This window comes from Poromitra crassiceps (assembly GCF_964638095.1).
Source record: "Poromitra crassiceps genome assembly, chromosome: 22".
Taxonomy (NCBI): Eukaryota; Metazoa; Chordata; class Actinopteri; order Beryciformes; family Melamphaidae; genus Poromitra; species Poromitra crassiceps.
Window position 1 is genome coordinate 5276715 of NC_139647.1, and position 22498 is coordinate 5299212.

At 41.0% G+C, this 22498-nt stretch overlaps 1 protein-coding gene across 1 annotated transcript; it reads right to left on the reverse strand.

Moving 5' to 3' along the window:
• Positions 1–7281: 7281 nt before the first annotated feature.
• On the reverse strand, positions 7282–20683 carry erlin1 (ER lipid raft associated 1). Its single transcript, XM_083658437.1, has 12 exons — positions 20606–20683; positions 19683–19810; positions 18858–18939; positions 18059–18105; positions 17890–17951; positions 17614–17739; positions 16199–16272; positions 13484–13542; positions 13267–13358; positions 13012–13101; positions 12690–12769; positions 7282–11665 (listed from the first exon to the last, which is right to left on the reverse strand). Exons 2-12 carry the CDS (start codon positions 19787–19789, stop codon positions 11483–11485), a joined length of 1002 nt encoding a protein of 333 aa, XP_083514563.1. The 5' UTR covers positions 19790–19810; positions 20606–20683; the 3' UTR covers positions 7282–11482.
• Between the last annotated feature and the right edge of the window lie 1815 nt (positions 20684–22498).

Genomic DNA, 22498 nt, shown 5'->3' on the forward strand with positions numbered 1-22498 from the left:
TGAAATGTTGATATGAATGAAAAACATGGAGATCCCAGGGAATAACATTTTCAAAATATGAATTGTACACATATTCCAAGATGCCGTGTATAGTCTCATTTGTAGTTTAAATGTTTTAATGTCATGAATAAACAAGGGCTCTGTAATTTGTTTAATTGGCCTGTTTTGTGAGAATTTGACTCATTGGTATTAGATTGTAGATTCTGTATGGAGATTTAGCATGTACAGTATGTATGTATTGCCAGTGTTGAGGAAGCTACTTTGAAAGCATAGCTTAAGAAGCTACTAACTACTTCACCATGGAAGTAGTTGAAACTACAGCAAAGCTACCCTGGGCGAAAAGTAGTTTTGGGAAACTACAAGCTACGCAGAAAGAGTAGCTCAAACCAGTCATTAGAAGGCTGACCTGGTGGCATAGGGGGTTGGCTTGCCACAGTATTGAGGCCTCAATTGCTTTTGAGGTCATGGGTTCGAGTCACAGTCACTTTTGAATGGCGACAGCCAGAGGAAGGAGACAAAAGCGCTCAGAGATTAGCTATGTCCAACCAAGTCTACTCAACTTTCTAAATTGACTGAAAGCTCAAATATAGCCTCTTCCAGATTTTGACCTATAGCCAGGCACTTCAAAAGTCATACAGTGAGAAATATAGAATCAGTGGTAGAGCCTTTGTGGTTCACTGTGTATGTCAGCTGCCTTCAGAGGGAGAGGTTGTGAGTTCTAACCTGGCATGTGCACAGACTGAACCTTCATCTGTGTTTTTTGAGGCAGCAAAGTTATTTGTATTAGAATAAAAGTGTAAATAGGCATAACAATCTTCTTTTAGTTTTTATTACACTTCTAATTAATTTGAGGATATTAAAAAGTTAACATAAATGTTCTTCAATAAACTATACTGCAAAGGAGGGTTCCTACAGTGGGTTTTGAACCCTTGTCTATCAGGACAGAGACAACTGCACTCACCACTCAGCCACACAGACAGACCCATAGAGCTCAGGCTTACACATCCATGACACACAGACAGAGGCAGAGGAAACATACTTTTTAATTATAATTTATAAATATTTGTATGAAATAAATAACATTTGTAAAAACCCACGTATTTGTGCTTTTCCGAAAACCGGGTTCGGCTCCACCCCTAGTTCAAACCTCTAGCAGGTTGTTCGAGGATACTGATTGGCTGTTCAATAAAGTAATTATTAATTAACACCAGAAGGTGTCCCCTGGTGGCACACTGAGTTGTAAGCCTCAGTCCTCGGTGAGTGACGGTTCAAATCCAGCCTGTGGGCTTTTGTTGCATGTTCTCCCCCCCCCCCCTCCCCCTCTCTCTCTCTCTCTCCCACACTTCTGTGTCCTTCTCTTACATCTGTCAATAAAGCATAACATGTCTGGAAAATTAAAAAAAACATAAAGGAAGAGCTCTTATCTTTGTTTTGTACCATTCAATTTCTCTGAGACTTTATGACCCCCCCCCCCCCCCCACACACACACACACACACACACACACACACACACACACACACACACACACACACACACACACACACACACACACACACACACACACACACACACCAGCTTTATGTTGATTGACAGCTGAAATGTAACATTTTTAAAACCAGACAGGTCAAACCTTTTACAGCGGGGACTTTTCCTGAACTCTGTTCTCTCTCTCTCTCTCATTCTCTGTCACTGTCACTCACTCAAAGGAAAGCCAGGCTTCCTTCAGGTACCGTCAGGACATTCAGCTTGTGGTGGTGGTGGTGGTTGCTTAAATCTACATACAGTACATTCAGTTAAATTCAGCTTGTGGTGTGTAGTCTATGTAAGCTTCAGTCCTCCCACAGTAACCCTGCTACAAATCCAGCGTGCAGGATTTTGTTGCATGTTGATTGACAGCTGAAATGTTTTTTTTAAACCAGACAGGTCAAACTTTTTACAGTGGGATTTTGGCTGAATTCTGTTTTCTCTCTCTCTCTCGCTGTCTCTTAAGGTCTCTCGCTCACATGAAAGTGAGGCTTCCTTCAGGTACATCGGTACTGTACAGTACATTCAGCTTGGGTGGTGGTCGTGGTTGTTGCTTAAACCTGTGCTAAAACTCTGGTGTCACTCCATATTTACTCTTTAGGCTTTAGGGCAAGGTGTCACAATAGCCTACTGGGAATTTCTTTGACCCAGTAATGTTGTTTCTTATGAACTTTTATGATTGAAATGTCATATTTATGCCTAGTGGATGAAATTCAACTTAGTTGCTAAGAGTTGCATGTTGGGCAATTTGAGTAATTACCATAATGAGCTAATTAATTGACAAAACTGGAAATTAGCATGAATTATATAAATAGTGAGGCTGAAACCAGGAAATTGTTATACTGTATTCTTGATTTTAATCAATTTAGAAAGTGATCAAGAGATTAAATTGATGTTTGTAAGTCCAGAAATGAATCTCTTGCCATAACTGAGTCTACTTAACTATTTCTAAATTGACTACAAGGTAAAATATAGCCTTTTCCAGATCTTGACCTATAGCCAGGCACTTCAAAAGTCATACAGAGAGAAATACAGCATCAGCAGCAGTGCCTTTGTGGTTCACTGTGTATGTCAGCTGCCTTCAGAGAGAGAGGTTGTGAGTTCTAACCTAGAATGTGTACAGAATTAACTTTCATCTGTGTTTTTTTTAGGCAGCAAAGTTATTTGTATTTGAATAAAAGTGTAAATAGGAGTAATAATGTTCTTTTAGTTTTTATTAGACTTCTAATTAAGTTGAGGTTATTAAAGTCAGCGACGGGGCGGTGCTGTAATATGTCTCCTCCATTGGGAATCAAACCAACAGCCCACCTGTCAGGTAGCGACAGAGACAGAGCAACTCAACCTGCTGAGCTATGAGCTCATTAAACTTCTGAATTTGACACACTGTGTTCACACTGACAACACAGAGTGCATAAAGAGTGAGATAGGTTGCAATTGAACAAGTGAGCAGCTGTTTATCTGACTGAGCTAGAGTCAGAGACTGACTGGCCTCCTTCATCAGCTTATTTCTATCAGTGTTCAAACTTCTGATGATAAAAAAGCATTGCTGGTGCTGCCTGAGGTAGGGATTGAACTAAAAACCATCAGACATTCCACAACATCCACATATTTATCTGAGTGAGCTATAGCCCACTTCATTTCCTAACATTTTCGTATTGTAGCTTTAAACCTTGATCTTTGACTGTTGAAGTAGGTCTGACAAGGAGGAGACAAGACAAGACTCTTGTTTCTTAGCACCCCCACCCCGCATATTGGTCTAGCCTCCCCCAAACCCCCCTTAGAAAAAAATCCAACTACAATTGCCAAAAATTGTAGTTTGTAGTTTGAGTAGTTAAACTACACAAAAATGACCAAAAAGTAGTTTAACTACTTGACTCACTATGCAAATATGGATGTAGTTGAACTACCAGCTACTACAAAATGTAGATAAACTATGTAGTTCAACTACATGTAGTTCACTACTCCCCCAACACTGTGTATTGCATTTGTGCATGTGCAGCCTATATGACCTCTGACCTCCAAGTGCTGCATAAATAAACTAACCCGTCTGACTAAAGCTAGGAGCAGCTCAAGCTAGGAGCAAAGAGATTTCAATCTTTGAAGTTAACCAGCCTCAGCAAACAATGAAGTCTGTGCGGTCATGAGTTTTAAAAGTGTGACTTTCATTTCCCTTCTGACTAAAAATATTTGATTTATTTTCTCTCCAATTTGTGTTCCTGTTTAGTGTGAACGCTGGTCAAAAATAGAAACCAGTCGATGCCTGACCTCATTTGGCTTTTTCATTTTCCATAGTCTCAAGCTTACACTCATATAGCTGACGAATGACTGAGTGACAATGAATTCATGTCTCATGATATAGCTGACGAATGACTGACTGAATATGCTGAAGCACCGCTGACGCAGCAGAGTCCCTCTTGTGTCTACAGAAATGTATCGTTTGCTGTGCGCTCACTGGACAGGCGACCTGTCAATCACGCCCCAAAACAATCTTTTTTTAATTGTCTATTTTATTCTAAACGGGTAAAAATTCACTCCCATAATAGTTGTCATGAACGGAGAAATTAACTATAGAGATGAAAACCGTTTTCTGAACCAGGCTGTAAACTTGTTTATTTCTGCTGCAAACTCGGGCATTTTAACATGGAGGTGAATGGGGAATGACTCGCTTTTTGCAGCCAGCCTCAAATGGCCATTTGTGGAACTTCACAGCGTACTCCCCCCTCTGTCTTCATGCCTTTCAGTGCCGTCTTGTGTGCTCCCCCCTGCAGTCTGGCTGTGTTGTCTCTGCTCATATCAAGTGCTCGATCCAAATGAGCCCAGATAAGAGCCTCCTCCTCGGTCTGTTATAGTCTTTGATCTGGCCCCCTCTGTTGGTACAGAGATGACCTCCTGGGCCTGAGACACAGCAGATCAGTTGGGTGTTGGGTGTGTGTGAGTCCCTAGATGTGCTGACACCATCAACAAGCTTAAAGCAATATAACTCTGCTAAGGTTGTCGTATCGATACTAAAGATTTGAAACGAATACAATACTCATTTGCAACAAGCATCATAGTATCGATAAGTATCGACAAAAAATGTGAAACAGCTACCATACTAATACTAACAGTATCGATACCGTCAGTGCTTTCTCTGAATGAAAAACATCCCTCCCTATCATTGGCGGGTATCTGTCGCTTCAACAAGCTAAAAGTGTTCTGATAGGCTGATGATGACTAGAGCAGTGGCAATCTGCTGTGTAAGTGCAAAGTTTTTAATGAGTTTTATCAGACCTAGATGACCTAAGTGTGTGTCTGTCTGTCTGTCCATCCATCTGTCTTTGTTTCTTGTTATGCCTCTTGATGTGTTGCTCGTGTTTTCCAAAAAGAATAAAATGTGAATGAAGAATCTGTCTCACTTTAACACACTAAAGTACAATGGGCGCACAACAAGGCATTTGACCAGTTAATTGGTACCTTATGACAGCAGACTAAGCAAAAACACCTGACAAGTAATGGGAAGTGTAGAGGTTGGGTTGATCAAACAGAACTCGACAAGACAAACCTGAATCATAGAACTCACTCGAGTCATCATTTTAATGCTTTTCTCAGAAGAGAGGAAGAAGAATCCTATTGGCCGTCCTCCTCATGATCTCCACACAGAGAGGATGTGAGCTGCTGAGAAACAGCCACGGCGATGCTCTTCTTGAACACACACACAGAGGGTTGGAATGTGATGGTGAACTGTGGAACAGAGCAGCTATTGATGGATGCTGTGAGTACTGATGAATCACACACAGCCTTCTCTCTCCCACAGCTTCTATAGGGCTGTGAATCACAAGACGCCCCACCATACCATATTATCACAATACTTTAGTCACAATACCATAGTATTGCGATTATTGAGTATTGCGATATACTGCAATTTATTGCCTTTTTTTCAACTGCAAATATAGGAATTATATAGGAAAAGTCTCAAGTCTTTGTGCTATAGTCCAAGTCAAGTCTCAAGTCTTTGGTTCCAAGTCCAAGTCTCAAGTCTCTTAGCATTCTATCATATACTGGATGACATACGGTCTGCTTAGAACACTGCATAGCTCAAACTAAGGAATTGAAAGGATGTACTGAATTATCATCACTCCTTTATCTATTAACATAGGCTACAGTACTACCAGCACTCATTAGATGACACTTTACATTATTATTAGGAGACCTTTAGTCTCGCTTGCCAGACTCTCCGTTTAAAGATTGTTCACAAGTCCCAAGTCTCGAGTCCAAGTCAAGTCTCAAGTCCATCTCTGGCTCGTGCAGGATCAGACAGACAGGATGGAGGTAGGCTCATGGATCAGACAGACAGGAAGGAAAGAGGAGCGCTGGACCATCCAGGAAGCAGCCAACCTCACCTTCACCCCACGTCCCGGGAGCGAGGGATGGCCTTAAACTCGCTGACTGGGAGTTTGGGTTGTGACCCACCCATTTAAATGTGCCAAAGCAACGCTGATGTTGACCACCAGACACAAAAACAATTTCCAACAAAATCCCCAAAATTTTGATTTTTGATTCGGCCAGAATGACCAAATTAAAAAATCTGTCTCCGTCACCCGCAGGGGTGCTCTTACAATTCCTGAACCCTGCATAGCTGTGGGCGAACACCCTTCTACTCACTCACACAGACACTTTGCATTCTTATTATAGGATGTAAAACATTATGTCATATTTTTTATTTGTGTAACATTTTCTTTCAAATAAAACTGTAAGATTCATCGCACTTGATACTTGGAAGATGTTCTCCTTGGGTTATGGTTAGTGTCATTTTATCGGCCTGATCATATCAACAGAAATGTTCATTTTGGGCTGATGTCCGATATTTAATTTAAAGGCCTTTATCGGCCGATGCCGATGATGTGCCGATATCATCATACATCCTTACAAAAAAAATTAAATAAAAATAAAAAAAAACATTCTGTGATCTCATTACCCACAAATCCTGAAACCAGGAGAAGCCAAAGCCAGGGTCAGACTCAAGCTAAACACGCAGCAGTGGGGACGTCTGCGTTAACGTTATTCTGCGACGCCCAGTGAAGAGAGACTGATGGTCTGGCTGTGAGAGGATGCCACAGAGCTCCGTACGGGACGGGAGGTCACAGAGGAGGCTATCCCTCCTCTCCATGCTCTACCAGGGCTTCCTTCCTCTGCGAACAGCCATGCCGAGGGCCAGCAGACTTCAGGCCTGGGACTCTCTCGGGACATTTGACACACACACACACCAGGAAAGACAAACAGAACTTTTGTCCACGGTGTTTACAGCACAATATGTGGGTCAGAACAACAGGGACTGTGTAAATCCATTGAGTATTCACTGAGTCACCCTCATGCAGCCACAAGCGCCCAGCACTGCTCTCTCACTCGTTACTGACTGCACTACATGTGACTACTAGACAGACTAGAAAATGGCAGATCATTAATTTAACCGTATTGTCCAAGACTAAAAGTCATTTGTTCTTTGTTTCATTGAACTTATCCTTGACCATTAGATCTCTTCTTGGCAAAAGCCTATTATAAGTTTTAGCTCACTGCCACAGGGATTGAACGGTTAAACCGGAGAATTAATTTAACATTGGTATTAGTTCGCCTCCTGTTGGCGCCCCATGTGTACTACATTAACTTCACATTAAGTCATGTATGGATGTTTTGTTCTGTCAATTGTAAGAAAAATGACCTTGAAATCCATCAAAGATAACGTTAAAAAAAAAACATGAAGTCACACACAAAGAGAGATATCAAAATAGGTTTTATTTTTACATAAGAACATTGTCAAAACTTGAAAACATCTTGCATATAAACCTTTTAAAACAAGGAGAGACAATGTTTAAATTTCACAGATTGTACAAAATATGGAAATATCTTTTGCATCTTTAATAATGAACCCAACACCAAAGCAAAAGGAGAGTGCAGTCGAGTCAACATCAGGACATCTTCCATACACTAGTAGTGTCTGTCCACTGTGTCTCTCTCAGCTAGAGTCTGTGGTGAGGACATGGACGTCTATGCAAGCTCTTCTTCAGTCGTCTCACATGTCAAACGCAACTGAAGCCTGGACTGGTAGAGCTCCTCTTTAGCGCCTGCTGTCACTTTTAAATCTCGGGGATAAATTCAGATGATTTAAGGCTTAAATTCTCAATGTTTGAGGCCATAAATCTCAGATTAAACTGGCACAAATGTGCATCTGGCTTTTGCTCAATCAACTTTCATTATTCAAATAATAGTTTTCAGTTTTCACAAATCCTATGTTAGTGTGTTATTGTGATCATTAAGAGTCAGGTTTTACTTGTGTTTTGCATTGAAAATCATTTAAATCATTTCCTATTCAGAAAAGATTGAAAGCATTGCAAACCAGAACTTAGAGTGAATAATAAATGTCAATCTTCTAATGTGGAAAGGACTTTTTGTGTAGAATTTTGTATTGTGACAAATATTAACAGGCCTGTGCAGTCACTCACACTATCACTTAAATCACTGGTCGTCACTGGGGGTTGGGACCGTCTTGGGCAGGGGTACCCCAACCCCCCCCCCGTACAAATTTAGCACATTTTACCAGTATGATATTATTTTGTTATAATGTTAAATACTGTGTAGACACTGAGTTAGCTATAGATCTCAACAGTGTCCGCACACTTTTTTCTCAACTCCTGTTCCATCAGAGAATTTCCAAAAACAAAAAATAAATGTTTTGCTCCAAGTGAAATGTTTTATGGTCACTCACGATTCCGTAGGTGGCTGGTTGGCTTTGGTTCCAGGCTTAAAACTATTTATATATAAGGATTTTTTTTAAACATCTCTGGAGAAAATGAATGGGAAATTCTCTGATGGTGTACAAAGTGAAAAAAGAGGGAGCTAGCTACTTGGAGTTTTAAGGCAATATTTAATAAGAAGTAATATATCTGTGTACAAGCAGTTACAAAACAGAATATATCTTCGATATACTACGGGCAAACAAAACGCAACTTTGGTCCACACTTTTTGTGATTTCCTAAATTCTCTGATGGAACAGGAGTTGAGCGTGCGGTCACTGTTGAGATCTATAGCTAACTCAGTGTCTACACAGTATTTAACATTATAACAAAATAATATCATACTGGTCAAATGTGCTAAATATGTACTGGGGGGGGGGGCGGGGACGTAGCTTGCGACTAATTTTATTTTTTGTAAGCCGCTCTCATCCTAAAAAGTTGGGGTACCCCTGCCCAACATTGCATCACATGCTATGGTTCTCTCTTGCAGTTTTCTCAGCTAAATGTTGTAGTCGGGGTAAAAAAAAGGGGGTACTTGGCTTCAGAAATCAGAGAAAGGGGGCGCTGAAGCCAAACAAGTTTGAGAACACCTGCTCTAAATGGCAGATGGCAAAATGCTTACAGAAAAAAAAAAAAAAAAAAAAAGTCAAATTCAGTGTGGCAGTCTCTTTCCTGAGAATTAACAAGTCACCATGTATCATGACTTGCATGTACTGGATTTGTTTTGAGTCGTTTTACATGCAGGGGTTTACCGTTAAGTCAATTATCCTTTGACTTGCCCTGTGTGACGGTCTAATATACATTTCATTGTTTTTCACAATAGAAAGTGACAGGAATCACTAGTCATCTGAATCAAGTCCCTATGAATTTCCATGCACGTCCCTGATGTGTTCCCTTTAACAAAAAAAAACCCAAACTCCCACCAGTGGACAGACCAACTGTTACCAACCATATTATCATGTTCCTCATATTCATTCGTCAACTCATTTAATCCACATTAAGACAAACGTAGCTCTCCTTTCGCAGCAGCACTTTCCTTCTCCTCCCGAGCTGCGTTCACAGTAGATGCCACAGCGGTGTGTCAGTCTGTGGAGGGTTCCCTTTAAATCCAAAACCTCAATATTATCCAACAGCAGTCTAAACAGAGAACGTCAACTAGAGCACGAGAACCTCAACACTACACAGTGCATTATGCATAAGAACTCCAGGACGCGTCAGCCCTGCAACTTCGAAAAAACGCAAAAAAGAACACGGAAGAATATCTCACTCATGCAGGGTGTGTGGTGCAAATTCTAAGGAGCGTCATAAGAGAGATCTTTCTCCTTTTAAGTGTCACGTCGGACAGAGAGTTTCACAAGCACCTATGACTGCTTCTCAGGCAGCAACTTATTTATTTAGAAAACGCTCAATAGAAAAGTCCTTTCGCCAGCTTAACCCATTGATACCTGATGCAGCATTTGTGTGTGTATCCCTTTAAGACCGCGAACCCGCGTGACGATTAAAGGGATACACACACAAATGAGGGATATACACGCAAATGCTGCATCGGGTATCAATGGGTTTAAGTATCATATCCGTTCAACTTGAGCCAACGAGCAATAGGCAGGTAGCTAAAGGCATTCACTGACAGCAGTCAATAATAGCAGGTGAGGCCCTCAGGGGCACAACAACACAAGTGATGTGGCCGTCGATGTCCCCACAAGGAACATCTCATCTCACGTTATTGCTTAATGGAAGACCATGCAATCTCTCTCTTCCTTCCCCTGTCGCCAGATTTTGCGCAACTATTCGACATGAGCAAAGAGTGAACGTTTCTCTTGCAATCCACCACATCACAAACTAGGGGTGCTCCGATCCGGCTAAGCCACGATCCGATCCAATTCCGATTCCTGGGGTCACGATCCGATTCCGGAATCGATTCTCGATTCCAACGATTCTCGATTCCAACGATTCTCGATTCCAGATTCTAGAATCGATTCTCAATTATTTAGTTTTATATTGCAATAACACACAAAGGTAAATATAAGACACAAAATTACAAATGTATTAATGCTGAACTTCAAATTGAACTTCTGTATTACAGTCAGGGCCTAAATTAATTTTGCAAACTAGGGGGGAATTCCCCCCTTATGTTCTTCAGATTTATAGGCTGGGGGGGATCTGTAGACTTTGAGAAGGATTTATAGGTTTTGGGGGGAATACATTAACCAGAGTTCTTAAGTTCAAGAGGTGGTGGCACCGTGGCAGTACAGTACACAAATTACATGAACATTTGGACACTTATTCAGCCGGTATCTTGCATGTTGTGTTCAGGTGAACTGTAAAAAAATTTTTTTTTTTTTTTTTATACAATTTTAAGAATCGATTCTTGGGAGTTTGGAATCGATCCAGGAATCGTGGCATTAAGAATCGCGATCCTTTCAGAATCGATTTTTTGGAGCACCCCTATCACAAACTGAACCGTTTCAAGTCAAACTACAACCAGATTCTGCTATTAAGCGCGCTTCAGCAGAGTGCAAACAGAATCAGTGTCATAACGCTGGCTCTTATCGAGAGAGAACAGCCCGACTACTAGTGAATCAGTGTAAAGAGAAGATGGCACAGAGGAGACCTACCCGCATCATCACAGACTCTTGCACATAAACCTTCCCGATTAGAATTAGTGTCACCTGTCAGATTCCAGTTCAGCTAAATCATAAATCATAGGCAGTAAATCTCAAAAAGTCAAAAGTCATTTCATCACATCAATCATCTTGCATACAACAGAAAGGATGCAGCGAGCTCCAAAAGCAAAGTGACACATTGCATTGAACGCAAGCAGCACATACTATATAGAAAGGCGACTACTTGCTGTCACCTTCCCAGGCATAAGCATTTAATATGCTTTCAATTTTAAATTATGGCATCATTCTCATTCCTAAACATTCCTACAGTCTTTTTCCAAGGACCAGAAGGCCGTACAAAAACCTGTCCTCTCCATCTTATCCTTCCTACCTCGGACTTTTTCCTTCCCATCATCTTCCCCACTTATTCTCAGCAACTTAGAAGTTAAGCCTAAAGCGTGATGTTCTCCAAGCTAGCTGCTAAAGCTATCCCACCCGCAATCATCAGTGCCATCCTCCCTCGTAGAGGAGATCGAGCCTCTAGCAGGTTCTCCGGCCCTGTGCAGAGAGGCAGAGCTGTGGACCGCTCACTGCCCCAGGCCTTTAAGGAGGTCTGACTCACTGGGCAGACTGGGGGAGCGGCCGGACTTTGGGGCGCTGTTGCTCTGCTCGACAAACATGTTGGGGATGTCCTGGCCAAAGTAGATCTTACTGTTACCCGCTATGGCCTGATACTTCATCAGCTCCAGATACTCGGGGGTTAACTTCATCTGTGAAGAGAGAGCAGGGAGGCAAGGGTGTGAGAGGACTCAATGTTAGGGATGCACTGCTCATGTGCTGTACTCATCAGACGACTGATACAACCGCACCCGATACCACTTTACAGCAACGTGACATTCACCTGAAAACACAAACGGGCTGACGGCTGATAATGCATTGCAGAGAAGTTGCTGCCTGCAGTGCTTTTGGTGAGCCAACATCGGGTGGCCTGACATTAGCTTAGCAGCTGCTAACGTTAGCTCAGTAAGTTAATCAGCTGGTTAGCGCTACTAAGCAGACAAAACAGTCTTGCGGAACAAGCAACGGAATACCAGATATTTCGACTAACGTTATTGGGCGATCATGATGTGTTTAAAAGTGTAAAAAGTTGATGGCGAGAAACGTGAATAAATACAGTTCTCTGAAGGAGAAATGTGTTGATGTTTTCACAGCAAATATAAAATAGATATTAGAGATTGTAGTAAATGAAGCATAATCCTCATGCTATCCATATGCTTAAATACATTTCTCTCTCTCTCTCTCTCTCACACACACACACACACAAAATATATGGGTAGACCCATAATTAAGTACTCGCATCGGTACTCTGCATCACCAAGTAAACAAATATAAGTACTCGTACTCGGCCTGTAAAAAAGTGGTATCGGTGCATCCATATTAAATGTACTATGTGTCAGTGAGGCCATTTACACCTGGCGCTAACATGCATTTTCAGCAATCTGATTGCAATCAGATTGCAGAAATGGGTGTCCTCTCAATCCGCATAAAGTTGCTGTATCCAGATTGAGAGGACACATTGCATTTACACTTGTGTTCAATGTGTACACAATGCATCCCTGACCACCTCCGGAGGTGGTTTGGCCGATCAGATTGCAATCCTTCTTCAATGCGTTTTGGGGGTGTTTACACCTGGCATTTCAAGTGATAAAACACAATCTGATTGCAATCTGATCACAGAAAACGCATGTTAGCGCCAGGTGTAAATGGCCTCACTGTGTTGACATCATCTTTTACCATGTTAGCTTCAGCAGCCTTGGCAGCAGTGTAGTACTCTGCATCGGCCCTGGCCTTCTCTCTGGCCAGGAAGGCAGCATCTGAAACAAAGAGGCAGTATGTTCACCCAACAGAGACACACACAGGACAGAGCAGCTCAGCAGAGGCAGAGGCCACCGCGCGCGCACACACACAAACACACACACACACACACACACACACACACACACACACACACACACACACACACACACACACACACACACACACACACACACACACACACACACACACACACACACAATACTACAGGCACAGCCACAAATTAACCAACGAGGCTGACCTCCTATTCCAGAGATCCTCTTCTCTGTCTCTTTCTCCATCACTTTCTGCTGGAAATGGATCTCCGCCACCTGGGCCATCTTCTGAGCCTCTGTAGGAGACACAAAGATAAGAGCTTTAACACGCGTCCTGAGGTGGGGTTACTGGCTTGAGTTACAGATTACTGAATGGACAATATGGAAATTCCTCAAACACAAATGATGATCATGCAAATGAAAGCATGGCGGGCTGCATGACAGCAAAATGGCGCATTTACCAATGATGGCCTTCTTCCGTTCAGTTTCGGCTTCCTTTTCCACCACCTTCTGAGTCTGAGCGGTTATTAACAGACGAGTCTTCTCTGCCTCCCTGGATACAAACGGAGAGAAGAAACTCACCGAGGTTCACCTCTCTGCCTGAGTGGGTGGCACACAAATGTGAGGGCACACAAACACGCACAGACACACCGAGCAAGTACAGATGCACCGACTCACATGAGTTCAAAGTTCCTCCTGATAGACTCGGGGATCTTTGGCTTGGTAACACGCACTGCCTTAATTAGGACATTTAAAAAAGGAGAATAAGAAAAAGAAGGAGAAAGCAATTGAGACTTTGCTGACAATCAAGCTGATTGGTTTGTTATGGAGGTTAGGAGGTCTTTTCAAGTTAGAATTGGTCCACTGGGATTTGATGCAGTGTAAGGTCAGTTTACAAATTGTTTTGGTGACGACGTATAGACCAAATCAGCGGGGATGTTTACATTTACTTCCGGGTACCCCTGGGTCCACACATCATAATGGCGGTGGACGGCACAAACTGACGTGTTGAAGACAAAAACAGACAAAGAAGACAAAAATGGTTCGTTCGTGTTGTGTTGTTGTTTAATATCATTCATAACAACACTTTCACTAACGTTAGTGGAGACCAGACTAGCTAATTTACCTGTTGGACCAGACCAGAGTAGACTTGAAGCTAAATTAAATTAACGTGGCGTCGGTAGCTCTGTCTGTAACGTTAACGAGTCTGCAAAAAAAAAAACAGCGAGTTTGACAGACAAACAAACGTTATTAGCTAGCTAACACTACATAAAACAAACACAGAAGAAAGGCTAGATACGTCGGACAAGCATGTTTACCAACCGTTTAACCATTTAAATTGAAAGTAGTCGGCCGAAAACAACGAGAGGGTTTGACAGCATTTATTTGACAACACGCACATTTAAACCTGCCGCCTTCCCCAAGTGGTACCCGGAAGTAAATTTGTTTACATGGTGACGTCACGGTGATTTGGTCTATTGGACCCTGAAGGAAACTGAAGCTAGGCAGATGCTTCTTGCTGTCACGAGGACTTGAACCCCCGCTCTTCTGGCTGAAGCACGGTCTCGCTACTCAATATTACACTCTACTCACTATTACACTCTACTACTCACTATTACACTCTACTACTCACTATTACACTCTACTACTCACTATTACACTCTACTACTCACTATTACACTCTACTACTCACTATTACACTCTACTCACTATTACACTCTACTACTCAATATTACACTCTACTACTCACTATTACACTCTACTCAATATTACACTCTACTACTCACTATTACACTCTACTACTCACTATTACACTCTACTACTCAATATTACACTCTACTACTCACTATTACACTCTACTACTCACTATTACACTCTACTACTCACTATTACACTCTACTACTCACTATTACACTCTACTCACTATTACACTCTACTACTCACTATTACACTCTACTACTCACCATTACACTCTACTACTCACTATTACACTCTACTACTCACTATTACACTCTACTACTCACTATTACACTCTACTACTCACTATTACACTCTACTACTCACTATTACACTCTACTACTCACTATTACACTCTACTACTCACTATTACACTCTACTACTCACTATTACACTCTACTACTCAATATTACACTCTATTACTCACCATTACACTCTACTACTCACTATTACACTCTACTACTCACTATTACACTCTACTACTCACTATTACACTCTACTCACTATTACACTCTACTGCTCACTATTACACTCTACTACTCACTATTACACTCTACTACTCACTATTACACTCTACTCACTATTACACTCTACTACTCAATATTACACTCTACTACTCACTATTACACTCTACTCAATATTACACTCTACTACTCACTATTACACTCTACTACTCACTATTACACTCTACTACTCACTATTACACTCTACTACTCACTATTACACTCTACTACTCACTATTACACTCTACTACTCACTATTACACTCTACTACTCACTATTACACTCTACTCACTATTACACTCTACTACTCACCATTACACTCTACTACTCACTATTACACTCTACTACTCACTATTACACTCTACTACTCACTATTACACTCTACTACTCACTATTACACTCTACTACTCACTATTACACTCTACTACTCACTATTACACTCTACTACTCACTATTACACTCTACTACTCACTATTACACTCTACTCACTATTACACTCTACTACTCACTATTACACTCTACTACTCAATATTACACTCTACTACTCACCATTACACTCTACTACTCACTATTACACTCTACTACTCACTATTACACTCTACTACTCAATATTACACTCTACTACTCACTATTACACTCTACTACTCAATATTACACTCTACTACTCACCATTACACTCTACTACTCACTATTACACTCTACTACTCACTATTACACTCTACTACTCACCATTACACTCTACTACTCACTATTACACTCTACTACTCACTATTACACTCTACTACTCAATATTACACTCTACTACTCACCATTACACTCTACTACTCACTATTACACTCTACTACTCACTATTACACTCTACTACTCAATATTACACTCTACTACTCACCATTACACTCTACTACTCACTATTACACTCTACTACTCACTATTACACTCTACTACTCACTATTACACTCTACTACTCAATATTACACTCTACTACTCACCATTACACTCTACTACTCACTATTACACTCTACTACTCACTATTACACTCTACTACTCAATATTACACTCTACTACTCACTATTACACTCTACTACTCACTATTACACTCTACTACTCAATATTACACTCTACTACCAACAATAATTGTGTGTGGATCTGATACCTGTATTGTAAGTCCAGGGGCCATACAATTGAGGTCTTTCTGCAGGGCAATCTTCATATTCTCATCTATGATGTCTAGGAGGCAAACGAAAAAACATATATACACAGCAAACTGTTTGATGGAGTGCATTCTAGGAATAAACAAGACACAGCACAAGTCACTTATCTAGTATAGGGCTGCACAACATATCGTTTCAGCATGGTCATCGCAATGTGCACATGTGCAATAGTCACATCGCAGGACGTGCATGTCAAGACAAATCAACTCAAACACGCTATAACTTTTTTCCCCTGCTTGATGGTAAAGGCACATAGTTCTCATTTTCCTGACGTGAGAAGTCTGTCTGATAGAAGATCATTTACTTGATTTAAGGGTTTGCTAGGAGTAGCGAATGTTATCTTTCCAGCTTTCGCAGCGCTGAACCGTAGTTGGGAAGCCTCTGGTGTCTCTGCTAGTCTATTTTAGCTCAGCTTTAGCTCGTAGCTGGTAACAAGCTTTTTACTAAGAGTCCAGACCAACTCTGCAGTGGAGAACTGGCACTTTATTTCAGCACAGCAGCTAACATAATGCACGGCCTCTCTGTAACGTTCTAAGCTCTTTTCCCGCTAACCATGCTAACTTTACTCACTTAGCAACCCGCAACTCACTCTGGCTGCAGCTAAAAATAAAATGACTTCCTACTATGTCACCTGCCCAGGTTACCCACAAGCACCTTCTTAAAAAGGGGCAAGGCGCTATATATATATATTGACTTTCCATTGGAACATTTCCACATATCTTCAGACCACTGCTGCATTTCTCAAGCAGGCACCTGTTCTACTTCCTCTTTTTCCCCTCTTATATAATTAAACACATGTATCACTTCCCCTTTTATATAATTAAACGTGCCTGAATGGGCTCTCTGAATACTCCATGTTAAATATAATTGATTAAACCTTGCACATATCAATCACTTATCTTAGGCTCGCCCTGCCGCGGGTCCGTACTCATCGACTATATATATATATATATATATATATATATATATATATATATATATACATACACACACATATATATGTGTATCTATATATATATATATGTGTATCTATATATCTATATCTATATGTGTGTATGTGTATAATACACATACACACATATATATATATATATATATATATAGATATAGATACACATATATATCTATATCTATATATATATATGTGTGTGTGTGTGTGTGTGTGTGTGTGTGTGTGTGTGTGTGTATGTATATATATATACAGTATATATATATATATATATATATACTTGCCGTCACGTCATATATATATATATATATATATATATATATATAGTTTTATAGTGCAGCCCTAATTTAGTATTGAGTTTGAATGACACAAAAATACTGGCTTTCTCTCTAATGCACGTCTGCTCACCAAACAACTCAATGTAGACTTCCTGTAGAGTGTGTACACTGCAGAACTGGTTGAGCTCGTGGTGAATCTTGTTGAAGATGAGAGTTTTATCATAATCGGCAGTGTAGTTCTTCACTATGTCAACCACTGTGGAGGAAGAACATCGTCAGGTCTAGTGGAAGAAAAAGGCGTTGAGAGCAAACAAATATTTGACTCATTTGGAGTCCAAAGTAATAGTGTGGTAATGACGAGGGGAAACAGGGTTGTCGAGGCAAACAAATGAGGAACTCGGTATACCTGCCGAAGGGACCAGCATGTTGACAACCTCTATCCTGTCAAAGTAGATCATCACACCGCCACTGTGGAGAGAAAAAAAGCTGTTCAAAACACAGTCACATGTTCATCTAAGTATAGATCAGTATCCAGCACCTCTACACAAGCCAATGCATAAAGGTCACACTTTTACCTAGTTCCACACGGTACATTCTTGATCTCATCAGTTTGAAGTGTGGTCTGAAACACAAAGATTCAAAACATGATTTGAGGGTGATATACAGTATATACAGTGTGTGTGTGTGTGTGTGCGGCTCCAGTGCACACACAAACACACACACATACATGTATCTAAGGGCCGATTAAGCGGTGCATGCTTGTTTACAGTTAACCCATGTCTGTAATACATAAATCGCATATTAACTTCAATATGAAGAACTGCCCCTCGCCTCTGGAACTCCCTCCCCCCCGACATCAGGAACATCGACGCCATCAACGTCGAATCATTCAAAACTAACCTCAAAACACACCTGTTTAGGCAGGCGTATGTAGACACATTTCCCGCTGGTTGCTCTGCTGCAAGCTCTGTGCTTTTGTAATGTAATCAAACTGTTTTGACTGTATTTTGTAACTGTTTTTTTTTCTTGTTGTACGGCGACCTTGAGTGCCTTGAAAGGCGCCTTATAAAATAAATGTATTATTATTATTATTATTATAACTCATGTGAATGTAGTTTGTAGTCAGTTTGAATACAGCCCAACAGCTGTTGTCTCATAAATGAAGCCATTGTAGCCATGGTTGAGTGACAATTGTTTGCATATTGTAGCAGACTATTTTATAGGATATCTCATCTTGTCTTTAATATAAAACACACTGCACACACTGCACAAGGTGAGGGAAAGACCTTTATAAATGAGGCACCTGCTCTGTTGTCTGAAGGTACCAAATCGTTCTCCTAAAAGCCGCACAGGTTTAAGGGGAGGGTACAGTACCTGCACTGATCTGTAGGTGGTGATGAAAGGTAGCATGATGTGATATCCAGGACCATTGGGGTTGGTCAACAACGCTCCACCCCTGAAACAAATACATGCAAATGACTTAGTCAGAGTTCTAATCAGCAGAATATCTATCGACTACGTTTACATGCAAACAGTGTTCGAGATAATGTTTAGTTCATATCCCAATTAAGGTCTTATGTAACCGAGTTGAATCAGCACGGATTCCTCGTGAGTCCCGAGTGGTAGCGAGTGGATTGGTTAAACTCACTCCCCAGGTATAAAGGCATGTTAACCAGCTCCGCCAAGGGAGCTAGCTCTCTTGGTGTTGCGGTTAACATGTTGGACTCCCAAGCCGAGGGTCGGCAGTTCGAATCCACCCCTGGACAAGCCCTTAACATGGGTTGCTGCAAGTACCACCTACACAACGCCGTTACACTTACTCCGCATGCACTGCTTATGTCCCTTTCTAGACCAATCCCAAACATCCCTGTAGACATGAATTAACATAATATTTTGAATATGACAATGTTAACCAAGCTTGCACTCACTGCCTAAAACGGTAGCGAACAGGAGAGCATTCATGCCTCAGTATCCCAAACAATATTTCCATATACGAGCTATCACGTTTACATTTGTCATTACAGGGATATATGAGCTTCTTGCAAATGGGATATGGCACCAGTTCAAACTACTGTATATAGAATACTTGATTAGCCCAACTATTAAACAAGAATACTAGTGCCACGTAAATATCATTAAAGCCACTAATGTTGGTAAAAAGATATGAAGAGAGGGTTTTTAGTCTGTCTTGTGTCTTACCTGTAATATACAGCAAGGTGTCCTTCCTCTATCTTGTGAATTGAGGAGTGTAACAGGAGGGCCATGACTCCTGCCATTGCTGCAAATACTGCCCCTACATGCGCCATGTCGACCTCACCAGCACTTACCTGCAGGCAGAGAAGCAGATTATTAGGTTATTAGCTACGTTATTTATAGTCTATATAGTACATTACACATGACAGCACACAGCTAAATGTGTATTAAACTTATCCTTACCAGACTGATGTCAGCTGGCTAATGTAATTCTGGTATACCTTCATAATAATCAACAAGGTAGCCACTGAGAATCACACTCATAATTTTGAGACATAACCTGTGCACAAGGCACACATTAACGCTTGTTATGTGAACACAACTGTCAGACAATCTGACATGCTATATAAAAACACCTATGCGATTCTGTGACTTGCAAGGTTGTCATACGTTACCTAAACCCGACTCCGAGCAATAAGTTGAAGTTGCTTCACAGTTAATGAAAAGTAAAACAGCTAGCGGTAACGTTAGCTACCTAACGTTAGATTAGCATGCAACATGAACTGACGACTTGGCAGGCACTGCCTCTCCCGAGTCCCGACAACATAAAAAGCAACATGTTTCAACCGGTTTAACCATAACGTTACATCGTCTTAAAGGCAGTCACGTTAAATGGACAAGGAGATCATGAAAGGCCGTTTGGTTGTACCTGCTACAGGCTGTCCATTATGAAAAGTAACCTAGCAAAATGACTGGAGAGTCACTCACTCAGTCAATTCCTTGTAACGTTAGCTCAATGCTAAGTTAGCTCGCTGGTTGGCTAGCTAGCGTCCAGTTAACGCGTTAACTTAGCTAAGATTGTGTGCAATACAATTAGCAACAGTTGTGCTTTTTGAAAAAATGGTTTGATATGGTATAATTTAATTTACCACTGTATCGAAACGCGAATCCTTCTCTTATCATTCAGTGCAGATTCAGAACGGACCCATCCCCCTCACTCACTCACACCGCCGCCCACAGGTTCCCTTTCGCTTTACTTCTGCTACACATGCTGCCTTCACGTGCTACCGGAAATATTCTAGATGTATTCAGTGACAAATATGACTGAAGTAGTCTGGATGGTAAAACCTCGCTCCGTGACTTCCGGCTATGGCCCGGAACGTAGGAACCAAAGTGCTGTACTGTAATGTTATGGATCCGGCAAGTTTCTTCAAATACTTATTTGAATACTTCGTTTGGTATGGGGCCATGCTTCTTATTTTTTCTCTAACTCGTAGCGACTGGCGAGGTTAGGCTGCCTACTGCTGCATTTCTATGGGGGAATGAAAACACTGCGGACCAGAACACAGGACCAAAACACGGGGCGGGACATCCTGCCTGTAGTAATACGTACCAGGCTCTTCTCCTCGGGAAGAGGTTATGACTGAAGAGAGTAACGTTAATTTGATACCCGAGTCACACAGGCTTGGGCCTGGAGGGCATGGATGCATTGTAAACACTTGATGGTAAAAAGTTGTGTATTTTATTGTATTATCGTTTGGTATTCTATGTAAATACAAGTTTAGTCGTCACATTTTTACTAATAAATGAAAACGTAAAAGTCACATCTGATGCAAAATGTTGCTGCCAATGCAGCACAAATTACACAAACAGCAGCCAAGAAAGACAACAGTCATTACAGGGACCAAAAGCGCTTGAATAAGACTTCCAACCTTAAAAGTACGATTTCACGAGGAGCACATGAAGGCAACACAGCAGGTAGTACAGGGTTTTCCAACTTTGGGTTCGAGACCCCAGAATACTGAGATAGGGTCCTTGATATGAAAATTGGGTCCACTGAAAAACTCCTAATAAAGCAAAACATATAGTATCTGTTTATGGTCAAATGAAAAAGCATCATCAAAAGATATGCAGTGTGCTTACAGAGATGGTAGAGAAGTGAACAGTGCAATTACCACTTATCGCCATGTGTCACCCCAAGGTTGGGAACCACTGCGCTAGAGTGCCCTAATATAATAGATCCATGACTAGCGCCCTATCATGATACCATATCATGACAATTGTCCTGAAATGTGTATTATTGGCATTCATTAAAGACATGTTTTCTGTCAACTTAATTTACACAGATTGAAAAGATTTTATTGAGGCATTATTGTGTCAGATATCCTTTCTTTAAACATTTGAACTTCACACGTGGAGTCGTGGACAAGTTGCAGTCTGTGTGTTAAAGAGACACTATGCAGTCTGCACTTTGTTCTACATCGTTTCATGTCTATTCTGTGAATAAATAGGCCTACATGATTGCTGCTTTTTGCCATTTTAGGGGTATTTTTCCTCTTCAGTTACACAGATATCGTGATGTATCATACACAAAATATCCTGCAATGTATCGATTGTCGCAGAATCGCTGTATCGTGATACCATCGTTATCGAGGGCCAAGTATTGTGATAGTATCGTATTGAGAGTTACTCTGCGATTACCAGCCCAACTACTGATTATTATTATTCATAATCTTCATTTTCATTAGTAGAAATGTTCAAGGACAGTTGACGAGGAATCTCTCTAACCACCATGCAACCGTCCACTGTGTGTGTGCTACTTCTGCCTGTCATGCTTCCATATTGTTTGGATTACAACAGCTCCCAAAAGAATTTTGAACCCAGGGTCTTATAAACAACCAATTTCCTGTATGCGAAGACAGTAGTCTGGTCCACTGTGTGAATGTAAACAACCAAATACCGACTACCATAAACACTTTAACACATGCACAGACTAGACGAACTGAGAATGGTTACCCGAAAAACAACTGACAATGATCTAA

Bases quoted from the DNA above. Each gene is read 5' to 3' on its own strand.
- erlin1 (XM_083658437.1), bottom strand. From the start codon at position 19,789: ATGGCGCATGTAGGGGCAGTATTTGCAGCAATGGCAGGAGTCATGGCC. The intron at 18,106-18,857 runs GTACTGTACCCT...TTTGTGTTTCAG, and splicing joins CCACCTACAGATCAGTGCAG to ACCACACTTCAAACTGATGA. The intron at 13,359-13,483 runs GTGAGTCGGTGC...GTTTGTATCCAG, and splicing joins AGGAGGAACTTTGAACTCAT to GGAGGCAGAGAAGACTCGTC.